General features: G+C 36.1%; 2 protein-coding genes across 9 annotated transcripts in view; one reads left to right on the top strand and one right to left on the bottom strand.

The window, feature by feature from the left end:
- Positions 1-2,552, top strand: part of LOC107745909 (nucleoside diphosphate kinase 3-like) — a 3,344-nt gene extending 792 nt beyond the window's left edge. The window contains exons 2-5 of one of the 2 annotated variants that reach the window (XM_016559949.1): positions 1,457-1,587; positions 1,677-1,778; positions 1,898-2,010; positions 2,331-2,552. In XM_016559949.1, the coding sequence (XP_016415435.1) occupies positions 1,573-1,587; positions 1,677-1,778; positions 1,898-2,010; positions 2,331-2,448 (348 nt within the window). In that variant the 5' untranslated portion in view covers positions 1,457-1,572 and the 3' untranslated portion in view covers positions 2,449-2,552. The remainder of the gene's footprint in view (positions 1-1,456; positions 1,588-1,676; positions 1,779-1,897; positions 2,011-2,330) is intronic. The other variant, XM_016559955.1, reaches the window with a different exon arrangement.
- Positions 2,553-3,583: 1,031 nt separating this feature from the next.
- The window catches only part of LOC107745855 (C-Jun-amino-terminal kinase-interacting protein 3-like), a 39,845-nt gene continuing 25,352 nt past the window's right edge, over positions 3,584-18,076 (bottom strand). For 4 of the 7 annotated variants that reach the window (XM_016559868.1, XM_016559877.1, XM_016559883.1 and 1 more), the window contains 20 exons: positions 16,851-16,999; positions 15,257-15,310; positions 14,891-15,061; positions 13,728-13,887; positions 12,921-12,971; positions 10,868-10,954; positions 10,639-10,791; positions 9,315-9,480; positions 9,008-9,202; positions 8,776-8,932; positions 8,454-8,573; positions 8,260-8,340; positions 7,445-7,512; positions 7,167-7,315; positions 6,911-7,082; positions 6,430-6,543; positions 5,787-5,825; positions 5,044-5,205; positions 4,707-4,853; positions 3,584-4,623 (listed from right to left, as the gene is read on the bottom strand). In XM_016559868.1, coding sequence (XP_016415354.1) covers positions 4,505-4,623; positions 4,707-4,853; positions 5,044-5,205; positions 5,787-5,825; positions 6,430-6,543; positions 6,911-7,082; positions 7,167-7,315; positions 7,445-7,512; positions 8,260-8,340; positions 8,454-8,573; positions 8,776-8,932; positions 9,008-9,202; positions 9,315-9,480; positions 10,639-10,791; positions 10,868-10,954; positions 12,921-12,971; positions 13,728-13,887; positions 14,891-15,061; positions 15,257-15,310; positions 16,851-16,999 — 2,514 coding nt within the window. In that variant the 3' untranslated portion in view covers positions 3,584-4,504. The remainder of the gene's footprint in view (positions 4,624-4,706; positions 4,854-5,043; positions 5,206-5,786; positions 5,826-6,429; positions 6,544-6,910; positions 7,083-7,166; positions 7,316-7,444; positions 7,513-8,259; positions 8,341-8,453; positions 8,574-8,775; positions 8,933-9,007; positions 9,203-9,314; positions 9,481-10,638; positions 10,792-10,867; positions 10,955-12,920; positions 12,972-13,727; positions 13,888-14,890; positions 15,062-15,256; positions 15,311-16,850; positions 17,000-18,076) is intronic. The other 3 variants (XM_016559893.1, XM_016559900.1, XM_016559906.1) reach the window with 3 other exon arrangements.

Raw genomic sequence — 18,076 nt, 5'->3', positions numbered from 1 at the left:
CTTTGAGGACCTTGATAGAAATGTAGTGGAGTGAAAAGTACAATATTTGTCTTTCAAATGTAGTGAAGTTAAAGTCATAAGTTCCCAGAAAAAATAATACTCAAGTAAAGTACAGATACTCAAAAAGTGTACTTAAGTACAATACTCAAGTAAATGTACTTAGTTACTGTCCGCCTCTGCCTGGTTTAGCTGGTCCGTTTAAAGCAGTGAGTGTTCAGATGTTTCTGATTGATATATTTACGTTTACATTAGCATACGTCCAAAATGAGCACATAACGCTGCGTGTGTCATATGCATTGTCATCAATAGTTAAGTTAGATCAGTGTAGTCAGCTATAACTGTAAATCACATCTCTTTACATACTCGAGTTTCCATTTAAATATGCCTTGAAAATCCATGTCGTAATGTGTTCATTTGAAAGTAAACTTATAATTACTGATCATTTGAAAGTCAAGTTCAGGTGAGATTTGGTACACCTAGGATGCCTCGGGGGTGAGTAAAACGCAGCCTAATTTTCATTTTTGGGTGAACTAACCCTTTAAGTGTTTTTTTTTTTGTGTGTGCAAAATACACAAATACATGTTCATAACAGTGCATCATGGTCTTAATCGTATTTTTCATATAGTACTACTTAATATAATATCGTATTTATTCATAATAATAGATTTAGCAATCATTTAAGACTTTTTTGTTTTAGTTTATTATAATTTGCGTGAGTTCCCAGGTTTTTGTATACAGTGGAATCCAAAGGTCTAGTGATAATGCTTTTATTTTGTATTTGCATTTTTTATTTTAAATGTATTTTATTTCTTTCATTTCAAATTGTATTATCAGCATACCAATTTGAGTGAAAAGTTTAACTGAAAACATTCCATAAATTTCAGAATGTTGCAATATTTTATTTGCCCCCTTTTTGCTTTAAAGGGATAGTTCACCCAAAAATGACAATTCTGTCATCATTTACTACCCCCCTCAAGTTGTTCCAAACCTGTATAGTTGATTTTTTCTGTTGAACACAAAAGAAGATATTTTGAAGAATGTGGGAAATCAAACAGTTGCTGGTAGCCATTGGTTTCCATCATTCTAATTTATTGAGATGCACCTGTATATATATATATATATATATATATATATATATATGGAGATGAAGTATTACTTTGTTTAAATTGTTGTTTTATATAGATCACAGAGTCTATATATTATCTATTAAATTTAAATGCCGTGACTGACCAATCAGAATGAAGTGTGTAATAAATTAGAATACCATACCACACATACTAAATTCGACCAATCAAATCTGTTTTTACGTGAGATGTGTAATACATTTGAATAGCACACATAATAGCTTCTACCAATCACATCTGTTTTGATTTCTGTGTAATGAAGTTCTGTACACAAGCAAGCAATAGCTTTGAGAGTCAAGAGCAATGAGTTTAATTTCAGATGTTCATTGCAGGATGGACTGGCACAAACGAGCGCACGTTCATCGCAGTGAAGCCAGACGGAGTTCAGCGCAGACTGGTGGGTGAAATCATCCTCCGCTTTGAACGCAAGGGTTTCAAACTGGTCGGCATGAAGCTCCTGCAGGTGAGAGCACCACTGGAGCATCTTTCACATAATATTCACCTAGAGAATATATCATCTGTATTAATATAAATGTGTGTTTACGCCTGTAGGCATCAGAGGAGCAGCTCAGACAGCACTACAGGGACCTGAGGGAGAAGCCATTCTACGGTGGCTTGATCAAATACATGAGCTCTGGACCCATTGTTGCAATGGCAAGGAACACAGTGCCTCCATATTGGTCCCAAATATGAGTTCTGTAATTATGCCTCATCTAAAGACTTGTAATGCTATGTCACACTTACGTGTGTCTATCTGCATATGTTTTAATTAGGTATGGCAAGGGCTGGATGTGGTAAAGACTGCCAGAAAGATGCTTGGAGAGACAAACCCAGCAGACTCTCTCCCTGGCACTATCAGAGGAGACTATTGCATTGAAGTGAGCAGGTTAGTTTGTGTTTTAAACAGTATTTATTTAGATGGACTGTAAAAATTGTTTTTTGAAGTTGAAAATTAAACAAACAAAAAAGTTTATTGAAGAAAATACTTAAGTCTTTCTACTTAAAAATGTCATGTTAAATTCAATGTTACTTGCCATTTCTTTGTGAAATTTGTTAAATTATTAGCACTAGAAAATAGTTTCAAAGTAAACATTTTTCCAGTGTTTATAGATTTGCAGTATTTTTGATTGACTCGTCTGTGTTGCATGAATTCATTATGGTTGTATTAACATGAATGCTTGTTAAATAGTTTTTTCTTGTTGGCAGGAATGTGATTCACGGCAGTGATTCAGTTGAAAGTGCTCAGAGAGAGATCTCACTGTGGTTCAAGCATCATGAGTTGTTCTGCTGGGAAGAATGCAATGAGCACTGGATCTATGCTTGAAACCCACATGTAACACTCACACACTCATCGTAACATAGCTTCTGCAGCTTCATCTGCTCCTCTCAAGAGAAAACTCTGCTCATGCCATAAAGTGACCAAAAAAAATAAAACAGGAAAAGCTAGATCGTGTTGTCAAGGTAACCTGCATTTGTCCCTGATATCCAGTTATTGGTCATGCTATATTGAATGTAATGGTTTTTTTACTGCTTTCTTTGTAAATGTTTAATCTTCACAGATATTCACTTCATTACTAATCTTTGGTAGGTTGGTAAGCCATGCATTACTCTTTAAGATGTTTTACTTGAGGTATTTACATCCAATCAAAAGAAGTGGTTTACATTTTTACCTCCAGCTTTTGACATGGATATGCTTTTTGTCATTTTTATGCACTCTGTAAAAAAATACATGTATTAATCATGACTCAAAAGGAAAGCAATAATGAATGACAAAGGGCCAGCATATTCTGAAAAACTGACTTGAATATCCCAGTAATACTTTGTCTTACTCTAGTGCTTGGAACTCAGTTGACCAAAGGGCACCTTACTTTACAAATATTATTCCTTTGTTCATTATTTTGTGTAGACTATTATAAAAATTTGGGTTTGCTAAGTTTTTTAATTGTTTGCAAAAAGTATGTCTCGTGCTTATTAAGGCTGATTTTATTTGATTGTGAAATATTACAATTTAAAGTGTTTTTATTTTAATATGTTATATAAAAAGGTATTCCTTTGTTATTGTTTAGAATTATTTATAATTTATTTTCTGCTCAAGAAACATTTCTTATGTTGAAAACTGTTTTTGCTGTTTAATGTTTTGTGTGAAAACCAAGATTTTTTTCAGGATTCCTTGATAAATATAAAGTTCAAAAGAACAGCGTTTATTTGAAATAGAAATCTTTTGTAACAAATGTCTTTCACTTTAGTTCAATATTGATCAATGCGTCCTTGAATAAAGGTATTATTTTCCTTCAAGGAAAAAAAATATTGGTAGTGTATTTTCCATTAAATATTTAGTGTATAAAGTGTAAATGTGTATAACGTATTGCTCTACCTACTAATTCAAGGAAAAGACCATTAAGTTATGATAGCATTTCTACAAATGATGGCGCTGAAGACAGATGTATTCAGCACATAAACATGTTTATTTCTTAATACTTAACCACACAGAGAACACAGAGTGATGATTTACAAGGCGACTGGGACGACCATCTCTTCCAAACCTCGTCCAATCAAATGCTTCGGTTTAGCTGTTAACCTCATTCTTAATCCCAAAGGGAATTTAGCAGTGCTAGTCAGCACACATCTCACTGAGGTTGAAAAATGGATAGCTGCAAATGGTTGAAGTGATTTTGAGCTTTTTAAATCAGTTTTGTTGAATATTCTTTTACATATTTACTTAATGAGCTGAAATGGCATTGGGACATATTTGGGTTGTGCTAGATAGCCAACAAATCCTGACCACTTATTTGATTATCCTCAAGTATTCACTCTTATTTCTCTCTGCAGTCCATGATGCTTTCCAGTATTTACATATTGAGGTTTTGTTTGCATTTTCCCTCTTGTATTCCATTACACATCTAGCTGGTTCTTCCAAAATGAATCCTCTCATCTCTGAAGTCACTTGAGGTCATGATGAGTTCCTGTCATTCAGTGAGCTGTGTGCTGACGGACTGCAAAAATAAAGGTCAGGGTTTTTGGCAAAAACTGGGCAGTTCTTTCAGGAACATAGTTTGGTACTGGATTTAAACTGTTTATATTTCATTTAAAATTGCTATTCAGTCATAAGATGCAGGAAGTTCTTGAACTTTGTGTGTTTTTGTTGGGAAGGGAATGTTATAAGGTGGATTGAAGGATCGTACAGGTAGTTATAATTGAGGGTAGGAAAATACAGGCTAACGGGGTGAATATAAGACTTTGAAGGGGTAGTTACAAGGCTGTGGTAGGTACATAGCTTAGGTACACAATTCGGGGCATAGTTACAGAAAGGATTCATACTTCGTCTTTGGGGGCGGACTTATAGGGCGGAAAGGGGGACAGGCAGGAGGCGTCTGTTCATGTCACTCCGGACCATAAGACACTTGCCACACAATGATATGACTCCTCTCTGCTTTAGACAACGCTGGCTTCATCTGAGGAGCTTCACCATCTGCTTCCTCTGTCTCATCTTCCCCATCACCTGAGAAAAGAGAATGAGTAAATGCTATTAATGGTTATATGACCAAACAAACATGCTAATTTAGTCTATTTATTTTTTCTCACCGATACGGAAGTCAATATAACCCTCTCCTCCACTCAGCACCAGCACGTTCTGAACGCTCTGTGCTTCTGTGTCTGTCGGGGCTGAGGACCCCTGAGACTCTGACGGACTGTCCAACACGCTACCATTCAGGGTGGCCAACACATTGCCTGAAAACAACATGAGATGCATGCATGTTACTGTTATATATTATATAATTATGTCTAAAATATTCTTATATAAATATATTTTATAAATATGTCTAAAAATACATGTAAAAATATATATATATATATATATATATATATATAAATATATAAATATATATATAATCCTCACATATTTAAAATTGACACTAACCTGGCACTGACACGAAGAACTTGACTGCATCTCTGTGTCCATGGAAACAGAGTTGAGCCTGTGCCATAGAGCAGTATGGTATGAAGCTACTCTTCTCAGAGTTACTGTCATCTGCATATACGTGGATCACGCCCCCCGATGATGTGGGTGACACCTTATTGGCTGCAAGAGAACAGAAACCACCAATCAGAAAGTGTAACGACCAAAGGCCGAAACTCACAGGGACTGCCAGTGCTTAAATAAATGAAACTGCTGCAGAGAAAAACAGTGTAATAAAGAGATCAAAGCATGCAAAAATAGCCACAGATATTCAAAAAGACAAAAAACATGAAAAAAAATGAAACGCAGTTAACATAATGAAGATTAATTAAAATATGCTAAAACCACTCACAAAAATAATCTATTGAATGATGGAGTGAATGAAAAAAGACTGAAGTTACTGCTTTTTTTAGATTGTTGAAAAAACTATTTTTTTTTGCAAGGTTAATATATTTTTCTGATAAACATGTATATGTAGATTTGTATGACTCCACTCCACTCAAAATAACATTGAAAAAAATGAACACAAAATAATGGGGATAGTAGGACAGAGGTAATTTATCCATGACCAAAACATGCTAAAACCACTTTAAAAAAAAAAAGTTTAGTAAACAATGAAATATAAACGAAAGAAGACCATGGAGTACCCAAAATAAGTGAGATGTGACATGATAAGAATGACAGTTGTAACACTCCACACTTACCCCTCAGTCCGAGGAGCTGCCCTCGATGAAGCACTACGGCTACAGGAAGGAGGAAGTGGGAAGGGGAACAAGGCAGGACAAGAGAGCAACACTCATGAGACGAAGCAAAAGAGGGTAGTGGTACAATAGAGAAAAAGGAAGAGGAGAAAAGCTAGAAAGGAGATGACAAGAGGAGGCACAAGGTTTGTTGGGCAATTAATGGATTAAGGAAGTTGACTTAGCGGTTAATTATCTGGGATAAAGACATTAAAGTTAGCAGGTTAATCCCAGGGTGGTGGCAACCCAATGAACTCAAGGGATGGTGAGATTCAAGCCTCTTAACTAGCTTAACCGGCAAGACTTCATTGGTCAGCCAGCTACAGAATGAGCAAGAACAAGCTGGTTGACCACCAAAAGTATCACTAACCAGCATAAACCAATGACGGAGAAATGTTTTGGTTGATCAGTGAAGGGTAAGGGAAATGGTTCAGATGATCAAGGACCTTGTTAACAATAAAGTGTATGTGCATACAAATACCCCTTAGACTTTTTTTTATTTTTTTATTGCAAACAATTCAGAGTTGACATTAATGAATAACAACTTTGCATACATTACACATAATGTATCAACAATACATCCAATGTCAATACCCCTTAGACTTACTTTCAGTCAGAGGGATTGAGATGATGACACCATTTCCAGTCCCCACCCACAATCGGTTTCCTCCAATCAGCAGCGCAGTTATCCTGACAAAAGAGAAGCCCAACTTTCCTGTACCTGTCAATCACAGACAACATAGCACAACGTAAAACATTTATATTGCGACTTCTGATCTTTGATAAATATTAGACAAAATTATTCCACCAATAAATAGAATAATTACCAATAAATTAACAACACATTTAAATTTTTAAAATCTTATTTTATTACACTTAAAAAAAATTTTTTTAGTGTGCATTTTCTGTTAAATTGCTTTTATAAATCTGGTAAAATAAAACAAAATATAAAATCAAATCAAAGTAAAAAACTGCATGAGGAGGTAATTAAGACAGTACACATATAATCTCAATTCTAAACTAATCTCTACACAGAACGCTATAAATCAGAAGTGTTGAAGTCACAGCAACAAAGTGAGAAGTGTTACCCAGCATCTTGCTGACATAAGGCTCGATATCCACATCTTGCAGATGCTGATGTGTGTGTGCGTGGTACAAACGGAGTGTAGAATCCAACCGGATTGAAACCCAGACACCATCACCAATCCATGCCAGCTGCCTCACCTGGCTCTCCTTGCGTGGGTGAGCGTCAAATGATTTCTATATGAAAGAGAGAGAAACATCAAATCAAGTCCCAAGACAAAGATTATGATGAAGACATAACATTCACTTTCTGAGACTGGCCTCAATCTGCATGCTCTTGGGCTGGATCACATGGATCTTGTTCTTGTTTCCACACCAGACTTTGTCATGAACCACAGCCATGCATCGGATGGAGTGGTGGGGTCTTCCCAGATCCATAAGATGATAGTTAGATAGATCCCATTGTCCATCTGTGTTTACATTTCACATTTGTTATTGTAATATGCATAAATGAAAAATATTTACACCAAAACTATTTTAACAAATAACTTTTTTTTTTCATTTTCTCATTAGTTTAACATTAGAAAGATGAAGCAAACCTTCAGCTCTGTGGAAGATTGCAAGAGTTCCATCAGCTAACGCAACCAAAACTCTCCCTTTCACATGTCTAAAACACAAAGAGTCAAAATTGGAAATTATTAGTATTTTTCATATAACTGGTGTTACTTGTTATCAGTCTTTTTATATACACTACCATTCAAAAGTTTGGGGTCAGTACACTTTTTTTTTTTCTTAAAGAAATTACTACTTTTATTCGGCAAGGATGCATTAAATTGGTCAAATGTAACAGTAAAGACTTTACAAAATATTTCTGTCAAAAAATGCTTTTGAACTTTCTATTTATCAAAGAATCCTGACAAAATATCATGGTTTACACAAAAAAATATTAAGCAGCAAAACTGTTTTCAAGTGTGATAAAAAGAAATGTTTCTTGAGCAGCAAATGAATGATAAAGACTTTACAAAATATTTCTGTCAAAAAATGCTTTTGAACTTTCTATTTCTTATCATGACAAAATATCATGGTTTACACAAAAAAATATTAAGCAGCAAAACTGTTTTCAAGTGTGATAATAAGAAATGTTTCTTGAGCAGCAAATGAATGATTCTGAAAGATCATGTGACACTGAAGACTAGAGTAATGATGCTGGAAATTCAGCTTTGCCACCACAGAAGTACATTTTAAAATGTATTAAAAACAATTATTTTTAAAAATACAATATCGCTGTTTTTACTGTATTTTTGGTCAAATAAATTCAGCCTTGGTGAGCGTAAGAGACTTCTTTCAAAAACATTAAAAACCGACCCCCAACTTTTGAATGGTAGTGTACATACTTCATTAGGATTCTACTTACACCAAACTCAGTACAGAGTCTTTGAGTTTGATAGAATGGAGGCATTTCTTCCAGTTGGCCACTGCAGAGTGGACATAAAGCCTGTGGACAGAGTTTACAGAGACTTTACAGAGTATTTTACATGGTGCATATAATATTTGAGATGGAATTATGACTTAAGAATGTGAAAATGCCACTGAAGGTGTGATGCCAACCAGCCATTTTGGGCTCCCAGCCACATGGTTGGGGCAGCACTTGTTCCCGCCCGGTCGTCTCCTGCCTCTTCTGAGTCTGTGGGGGCTGATGTCACTTGCTCCTTCGGCACACCTGCTTCACTGATGGCACAACACGCAGAGCAGACCATTTAAATTCAGCACACATACCTAAATCATTTCCTAACGTATTCAGCAAATAGAAAACCGCCCTTTTGCAGTGAGAAAAACAGGATTGGTTTAGAAAACTCTATAATTTTTGTGCATAAACCTTAATGAAAGCATTTGGTAGGCACTTTAGTTTAGTAGGCTATATGTGAGGTACCTGTGTGTGTTGTCAGTAAAGACATGCTCGGTGAAAGGTCCGAGTGTGCTGTCCTCATTCTCATTAGGCCCTGCCTCCTCAGACACCTCAATGGCTTCTGTGGCTTCCTCCGCAGACTGTGACACTGCTAGGCTTCTGCACACTGGAGCTGTAGGAGCTAAACACGAAACATATGATGAACACTATGTAGTCTCAAAGATTCCTAACATACATTTTCAGTCAGTTTGCTGACCTTGGCTTCGGTCCTGCACAGGTGTGTCGGTGCGAGAGGAGCAGTTGCTGCGCACTACGCTGCAGTTAGTGGCACAGCCCACGATGGTGATCCCCGCCAGCATGCCCTCCACTCCACCCTTCTCCTCTGAAGGCCCATCTCCAGCCTGCTGCTCCAGAAATATCTCACCTGCTGGGTAATCGCTCTCACTGGCCGCTACACACACACACACACACACACAAAAAAAGCACAAGTGACAGTTAACACATCTTTTACAGTGTCTGTTACAATTGAGAGTGTAGTTATTTGTATATAGCACTACACAAACCTGGTACACTGGAGATGCACAGCACATGGGCATTACACACATTAAACTGGTCGACCAGTGAGCAGGGCTGGTTTGCGTCGATAATCACCACTTTACTGGCTGAATGAGTGCTGGTCAGAATCCACACGCGGCTGCTCATGGAGTCAGTCTCATGCAGTTCTTTAGGCTAAAAGAGGGAGAAATACCAATGTTTAGACTCTAGCTAATTCAATTTAGAACTCTGATGTTTGAAATTCACTTCCAGCATTCATTTACTTAAAGAAAGAAAGGGAAGCAACGGCAGTAAAATGTAAAAGATGTACAGTGAGGTCCAAAAGTCTATGACCCCTTCTGATCTAGTGACTAGCAAATAAAAAAATTATTATATTCAATTTTAGATTTTGAAAAGTAATAAAATTGACTAAAATGTTATTATAATCTACTGATATCTACTGATTGGCTTCATCACTCTGTCTCCTCTCCACCAATAAGCTGGTGTGTGGTGGGCGTTCTGGCGCACTATGGCTGCCGTCGCATCATCCAGGTGGATGCTGCACACTGGTGGTGGATGAGGAGATACCCCCTGACAATGTAAAGCGCTTTGAGTGCCAAGAAAAGCGCTATATAAATGTAATGAATTATTATTATTATTATTATTATTATAAGCAAGGCAAATAGAGTGAAAAATGTACCTCAAAAATTAGCATAAATTTGAAAATTTGTGGTTTGTCTCCCTTCTGCTTTAATCAATGTCACAAATTTGCTTATTTGAATTTCTTTACATTCTTTACTTTTACATTCTCTACTTTAACTTTCTGCTTTTTTCCAGGTTTAAATTGAATTGAAATTAAATGTTTGATGTGGTCTCAGACTTTCAGAACCTTCTTCAAAGGTTTGGAGTCAGTAAGATTTTTTTTTACATTTCTCAGAGACGTCTCTTATGCTCACCAAGGCTGCATTTATTTCACTTCAAAAAAATAAATAAATAAATAAAAACAGTAAAATTGTGAAATATTATTACAATTTAAAAGATCTGTTATCTATTGTAATATATTTTTAAATATCATTTATTTCTGTGAAGGCAAAGCTGAATTTTCAAGGCAAGGCAAGTTTATTTATATAGCACATTTCATTTTTCAGGATTCTTTGATGAATAGAAAGCTCAAAATAACTGCATTTTTTAATTAAAATATTTGTGACATTATAAATGTTTTTACTGTCGCTTTTTTTTTGCTTACGGATCCCAATTTTTCTGTTTATTTTGAACATCTCTTCCAAAAGTGTAGGTTTATTTTCTTGTAATTTCATGTGTTTTATTCTTGTTTTTTTTTTTAAGGCCGTTTACCTTCTTTTTCTCTGGTGAGCTCTGCTCACTCTTGCTGTCTCCGCCTTCATCTTCAGCAGTCAAAGGATCTGAGCCATTGGACAGCTTCACAGCTGCAGTCTCCTGATTGGGTGTCTTCCAGCCAGTGAGATCCACACCAGCAGCACACCATAGCTAAAGAACAAGAGTCTGAGTTCATAACTTCAAACCCTCAAAACAAATAGCCTGTAAGCATGTGTGTATCTTTTACCTTCCTGTTGGGGTCTTTCTCAACTAGAGGGCGGCAGTAAACTGGCACAGGGACATTTTTCATGCGATTATCCTCTTTCTCATTGGCCTGTGAGGACACAGGAAGACAGTGATGTTCACAAGGCCTTTATCAATAAGATCACTGCCACACACTACAAGCAGAAAATGCCATACTCAGAGCTCCCATCATGCCCTGGTTAAGATTGCCTTGATCCAGGGCAGACAGAGAAAGGGGAAACCAAGAACAGCAAACCAGAGCAGCAGATCAAAGTCTGTTAGAGGGCTACAAGGCAGACGCATGCGCAATGACAGTCAATCTACTGTATAGTCAGCAAATGCCACCGAGAGACAGAGAGAGCAGCAAATCATGATCAAGTGTTTCTAAGATGGAGGAAGGTTTGATACGGACGAGCATATCATGTTACACAACACTGACAAAATACTTTCTTACCATCTGAATTAATTTACTTTCATCTAAGACTATGTTCTCTGTATATTATTAAATATTGGAATGTGATTGTATTAAAATGAGCTTTCGTTACATTTTAGACATCTAGAATTTGTTTGAAACTGTTACCTGTTCAACTAAACTCTGCTTACATACTAGATCAGAATAACCATTTATCTTTATTATCTTTACAAAGGCAGCCCTTGTGAAAAAGAATTACACTTTAGCATATTTTTAATTCATACCTTTTATTGTTTTTGAAATATGGTTAAACTATTCTGCCAAACGTACTGACAAGCAGGTATGGCAAACTATAAACTAAATGTTAAATATGCTTAAATATAATTTCTACTGAAACCTGTGTGTCATGTATTTAAATATATTTGCAATTTCACATTTGTAATGACGAAGTTGCCATTTAGTACATTTAAAATATATTAACATGAAATGTATTACTGAATAACACACTACAGTTAGAATTATAATCAAGTACTTCACATGTGCTATAGTAGACAGTCAAAATAAGTGTATGTCTTTAAAGCACAAAAAAGATTATTAAAATGATTTCAAATGTACTTTAAAGTAAAACTTTTAATACACATTTAAAAGAGTACTTAAGTGTGCCAAGAAACAGTCATGAAAGTGTACTCTCTTTATTAAGTACACTATTACACCTAAGTAGCCTTTTTTTAATTGTGAATATTATATAATCTGTAAGTTCAGTTTTTTTTTTTTAAATATACTTTTTCACAAGGGACCAAACTATTTAAATTAAATTGTAATAGTAATCAATTATGGCCATTGAATTGCTGACTTTATTAATATGTAAAATGTTGAACGGAAAGAAATATATATTTTAAACCTATTGCCTATTACATGAAATCATAACATATGGCATATATGAGCTTTTTAAATTTCAGTTAATTAGTTAACATATAGCTAGTTAATTTTTTTAACATAATTTAATGTAACATTATTAAAAAGCTAAATAAAGTGAAATTTAGCAGAAAGGTGGCCTTTTCACACAATATAGTAATATTATAAAAAGTTTTGTCTTATTTAGTCAAAATCCAAAGGTACTCTTACAAAACAGTACTTTGGTGATACCATGGTACAACAGTGGTATCAGATGGTAATACTATGGTATTTACTACTCGAATATACTATTGCATATCAAATGCTGAATGATTACCATATTCACGGACCACTGTATTTGAATTACAAATTGATACATGGTACTACATTTACATTTCAGGTTGTCTTGCAATAATGCTGACTTATAAATTATGATGACTGGCACAGTTATATCCGTCTAGGTTGTATGTGACTGTAAAATCAGCAAAATGTCTAAAATGCAGTAAATATTGTGTTAACTTGATAGTGTTAGCAAAACAATCGGAAAGCATGACGACACCTACTGTATAAATACCAGAGGTTTCATTCCTAAAGATATATTCAACTTGGCAAAGACGTTATTTTCTGCTATATCAGTTTTCTGCTGCGTCTACGCTATGATTTGCTGACCGAGGCTGAGCCGGGTTAGGGCCGGGATTTAAAGGGACAGGGTGGGAGAGGTGCATGCTGGTCCTCTGCTGCTCAGACTTGCCTGCGTCCTCTTCGCTGTGGCATCTTGAGCGCTGTCCGCCTGGGAGCCGTTCTGTGGGAGATCACAGTTAGAGCCACGGCGTCACTGTCACCACGGCAACCCTGACAAACACACGGTCACCGTGGCAACCCTAACACAGTTGCCACTCCAGAAACCAGCACAACGTGGACTAGTTAACTAGTCCCATAAAACAAAACAAAAAAACAATTCCAGACTAACCAGTGCCATTACTAAGACAATGGCAACAAGCACACAGTCATGGCTATGTTGCTGTGTCACACACGCGAGAATTCAGATGGATGATGTGGCACCGAACATGTTAAACCATTTATAATCGTTAAAAAAGAGGTGCCAAGTTGTTAGCAGGACAAAACGCAAAACAGCTTTACAGCAAAATGAGCAAAGATAGTAAGCAAACATTCACTTTTCTGTCTCTCTTATATAGTGTTGGGAAGCCTAAACTATTTTAGCAAAATAGTTGCACGGTTCTTTTATTTGAAAAATTAAAATGTTCATATTTACCTTTAATTTATTTTATGTTTTTAAATTCATTTTAGTGCTTCAGCTTATTTATTTAAAATTATTTTATTTCAGTTAGTTGCCAAGGCAACATTCCAAATGTCTGTCTTTTATAATAATTTATAAAAAGTTTATACTGTATGCTTTATACTTGGTGCATTTGGGTCCATATTTACTTTATTTTTTCTCTTCTATTTGACTTCCTGACAAAACAGAGCCACTTCAGTTTTTAGGTGGATATAAAAATCTTAGAGTTCAAGGGTCAAGGGTCAACATAAGGGCAGATACCTGTTTCAATCGGGACGGGACACTCCAGCCACAGGTCTGCATGGGGCCGTCCTTCCGGCGCATGTGCTCGCGCACCTGCCGGTACTGCTCTCGACGCTGCTCTCTGCGTGTACAGAGCGCAGAATCGCTGAGGAGAGACGCAACACCATTACTGGGCAGTCTACAGGGCAAAGAGAAAGAGAGAGGGAGCAGTCAGCGAAGGAGCAAGAGAACCAGCCAGCCAGCCCAGGCCAAAAAGAAATGCCAGACACACTGCGTCATGTGTTATATTTCATTTACATTTATGCATTTGGCAGGTGCTATTTAATGCTAATGGAGTGCGAGGGAAGCAGACTTAAAAAAAGAATATTTGATATGTATATGTTGATGTGATCTGATGTTTTAAAATGTTAATGTGTAAAAATGTTCTGACGAATAAAACAATGAATGCATAAAATATTTACATTTATTCATTTGGCAGCAGTGTTACTATTCTTTACTAAAACTATTAAAAATCATTTTCGTTAATTGAAAAAGCTGAAATAAAGTAAAATATTTTATTAGATGAAAAACCTAAAAAAAAAAAAAACTAACTTAAAAAAACAAAACTTTAAAAAACTAAAGGTAAAATGAAAATGATTTCACCTAAAAAGAAATATAAAGCAAAACTAAAATGAAACCTGAAAATATAAAAATAAAAGCTAATTAAAAATATAAATAAATATTCTAACCATTTATGAATAATACTAAAATAACATTTTTATGGCTTTATCTAAAAATAATACAGTTATCATTATGCATGATCCCTGAGAACTAAACCCCACAACCTAAATTAAGTATTAAATAAATGCTAAAAATTCTAAAAATGCAGGTTTTCTTTTAGAGATAATGTTAGAATTAGTCTGTAGTTTTTATTATTAGTTTTATTTAAAGCAATAGAAGCCTATGCTATTTTCTTGGATAGCCCAAGTAAACGTGTGAGTGAGTGTGCAACAGCTAACAGTCAAATGCCGCATTAGCACACAGCATTTAGCAGGAGTCAGCTTGCCTGAGCAACAGAAAGAGAGAGAACAGACATGAGGGACAGAGGAAGAGGGAGGACAAACAGACAGCTACAATGTGTGGATGAGGATGTGAGGACAGATGGGGCAAAGACACAGTCAGGTATGCATGTTTCCTCTCACTCTTCAGGCATGAACTCCAGTATGCAGCTGGAGGTGGAGATCTGGCACATGGTTTGGGAGCGTCTCTGGTTGTAGCCAGCAGGAGAGGGAGACTTGTAGTGAATGTTGACACTGGTGTACAGCCGTTTCACTGGAGGAGGGCTCGCAGATGAACTAAAAAGGCGTGCAAAGCTGGAGAAAGACACAGAGCAAAGTGAGCTGGTAAAGGAATAGGAAAACAGGTCAAATGTAAATGATACAATTAGTAATAAAACTACTTGAACATCATTAAGATATTTCAGGTGTGTTAAATCATTCCCCTTTCTTACATACTGATTTAAGAGTTAAAAACAAAAACAAAATGTCTAAATCTGCTGGAATACTCACAACTGCCAGATTATGGACTTCTTTTTCTCTGGTAGAGGACTCTCTCGAGATGCCCTGTGGAAGTGAAATAGACAAAGTGAAAATGAAGCCTGCACTGTAAAATAAGTTTTTACATAAGACTGTAAAAATGCTAGAGTGAAAACCTGTTTATTGGCTAACCGTACGTTACCGTATATATAGCGTTGACAATTGTAAATCTTTTGAAATAGCATTATATATAATTTTACTGTAAAAAAAATGTTGGAACTAAAAAGTATAAATTAACATGTAACTTACAGCTACAATTAATACAGTACTCAACAAGAAAATGCATGTACTTTTAAAGTAAATTATTGTAAAAAAAAGGTCTCAGTTAGCTTAACGCAGTACATGTAGCAAGGGTTTTTTGTTGGTGTTGTTTTTTTAAATTATATAATAAATAAAAAGAAAACAGATAGGCTAGAAAAAGAATAGAGAAAGCTAGTGTTAGAGACCCTTTTTTTGCTTTTGTTAATTGTATAATAAATAAAAAAGAAAACAAATAGATATAATACAAAAAGATTAGAGAAGCTAGTGTTTTTTTTTTTTTTTTTAAGAAAACAAGCAGTTAGTAAATGAATAGAGTGCAAGTCTAAAAGGGGCACTTTTTTTTTTTTAAGAATAGAATTAGAATAGAGAGTGCTTGAGTTAGAGGGTCAAATAAAGATGGAAGAGATGTGTTTTTAGCCAATTCTTGAAGATGGACTGAGTTGGGCAGGTCATTCCACCAGTAGGGAACAGTTAATTTAAAAGTCTGAGAAAGTGATTTTGTGCCTCTTTGGGATGAACAATAAAGCAACGTTCACTTCATTCAGGACTGCCCAAACTGCCTTTAAGTTTCTAGTATGCTTAGTAAGAGCTTGAATAGCTGGTTCAGGTGTGTTTATTTGGGTTGGAGCTAAACTCTTCAGGACACCGGCCCTCCAGGACTGAGTTTGGACACCCCTGCTCTAGAGGCACATAAGTCTGAAGTAATGAATTTAGGTAAAGGGGTGCAGAGCCAGTGGTGGTTTTGTAGGCAAACATTAATGCCTTGAATTTTATGCAAGCAGCTATTGGTAGCCAGTGAAAATTGATAAACAGAGGTGTTTATTATTATTAATAATAGTGTTTTGTTTTTATTTACACTACCAATCAAAAGGCTGCATTTATTTGATCAAAAACACATTAAAACAGTAATATTCTGAAATATTATTACAATTTAAAATAACTTATTCCTGTGATGTCAAAGCTGAATTTTCAGCATCATTACTCCAGTCTTCAGTGTCACATGATCCGTCAGAAATCATTCTAATACTGATTTGGCATTTGGGAAACATTATTATCAGTTGTGCTGTGTATGTTATCATTTATGTACATTAGAGTGTTTTGTAACATTTTATGTTACATTACAATGCATTCGTGCGTTTGTCCTCCCCTATCGACCAGGTTTTTATGAGTATTGTATTGATAAAGTAATTTAGATGTGCAAATGTCTGAGATTTTGTTTACATGCTTTGATGCCAGATAAAAGTAGTGTCTGAATCAGAGTTGATTTGGATGTGAGATTTTATGTTTATGGCTGCTTCTCCCTCACCTGATCATCTCGGTCCAGCGCACAGCTTCCTGAAGCTCCATCAGTCTTTCCTTGTACTGGTTGCGCTCCATCAGCACACGGGCCATCTCTACACGTGTGAACCGTCGTCTCTGTGTCATGGCCACATCGTCCTGCAGTGGAGATGAGTACTGCACCACAGAGCCACACAGAACAGAGCAGCACCACAAAACACGGCAGCAGTGAAGCGAAGGTTAGTGCATCAGGCCTTCAGCATTTCACAGCATCAAATATAAGGTTACTAAAACATTGTGAGAAGGTTATAGGTTCACTGCGCATAGCATTTTAATTAAAAACTGTTAGAGCATAACAAAGCAAGGCCTGTAGAAGTGATTGGTAATAAAGTTTCTCATGTCTAACCACTGACTGTGGTTACAACTTGATTTAATGTTACACTTTAAAAATCAAATTTAAAGGGATAGTTCACCCAAAAATGAAAAGTACCCCATGATTTACTCATCTAGGTGTATATGACTTTCTTCTTTCAGACAAATACTGTACAATGCGAGTTATATTAAAAAAGGTCCTGGCTCTTCCAAGCTTTATAATGTCAGTGAATGGCTGTTGAGATTCCAATAAAGTGCATCCATCCATCTTAAAAAGTACTCCACATGGCTCCGGGGGGTTAACAAAGGCCTACTGAAGTGAATCGATGTGTTTTTGTAAGAAAAATATCCATATTTAAAACGTTATGAAACATAATCTCTAGCTTGTTTCGTACATGCACATGAAGTGGGACGTAGGCGTAGCGCAAGGTCCGGTGAGAAGTGAAGAACGCAGAATCGCAGTGGAGAGAGCAAAACAAAACACCAGTCATGAATTAAAGGGGTGGTTCATTGCGATTTCACTTTTTTAATGTGTGTAATGTTGCTGTTTGAGCATAAACAATATCTGCAAAGTTACGAAGCTGAAAGTTCAATGCAAATGGAGATATCGTCTTTTAAAATTCTGCCAGTTTAATGCCTACAAAAACGGCTCATAGGGACTACAACAAGTTACTTCCCGGGTTCGTGACATCACAAACCCTGATAAACCCCGCCCTCTGGAAAAGGCAGCAAAGAGGGCGAGGCCATGCTGCGCTGCTTTAGAGAAGAGGAAGAGAAAACTAGAGGTGCACGTATAAAATCTATTCATATATGAATCGTGATTCTGTCTTCTAATGATTTTAAAGGATTCACAAGTTTCAAAATCAATGTTCTAAAGCAGCG

Source organism: Sinocyclocheilus rhinocerous, unplaced genomic scaffold (genome assembly GCF_001515625.1).
Source record: "Sinocyclocheilus rhinocerous isolate Xijiao unplaced genomic scaffold, SAMN03320098_v1.1 scaffold3815, whole genome shotgun sequence".
Taxonomy (NCBI): Eukaryota; Metazoa; Chordata; class Actinopteri; order Cypriniformes; family Cyprinidae; genus Sinocyclocheilus; species Sinocyclocheilus rhinocerous.
This window is presented reverse-complemented; position numbering and strand designations above follow the sequence as displayed.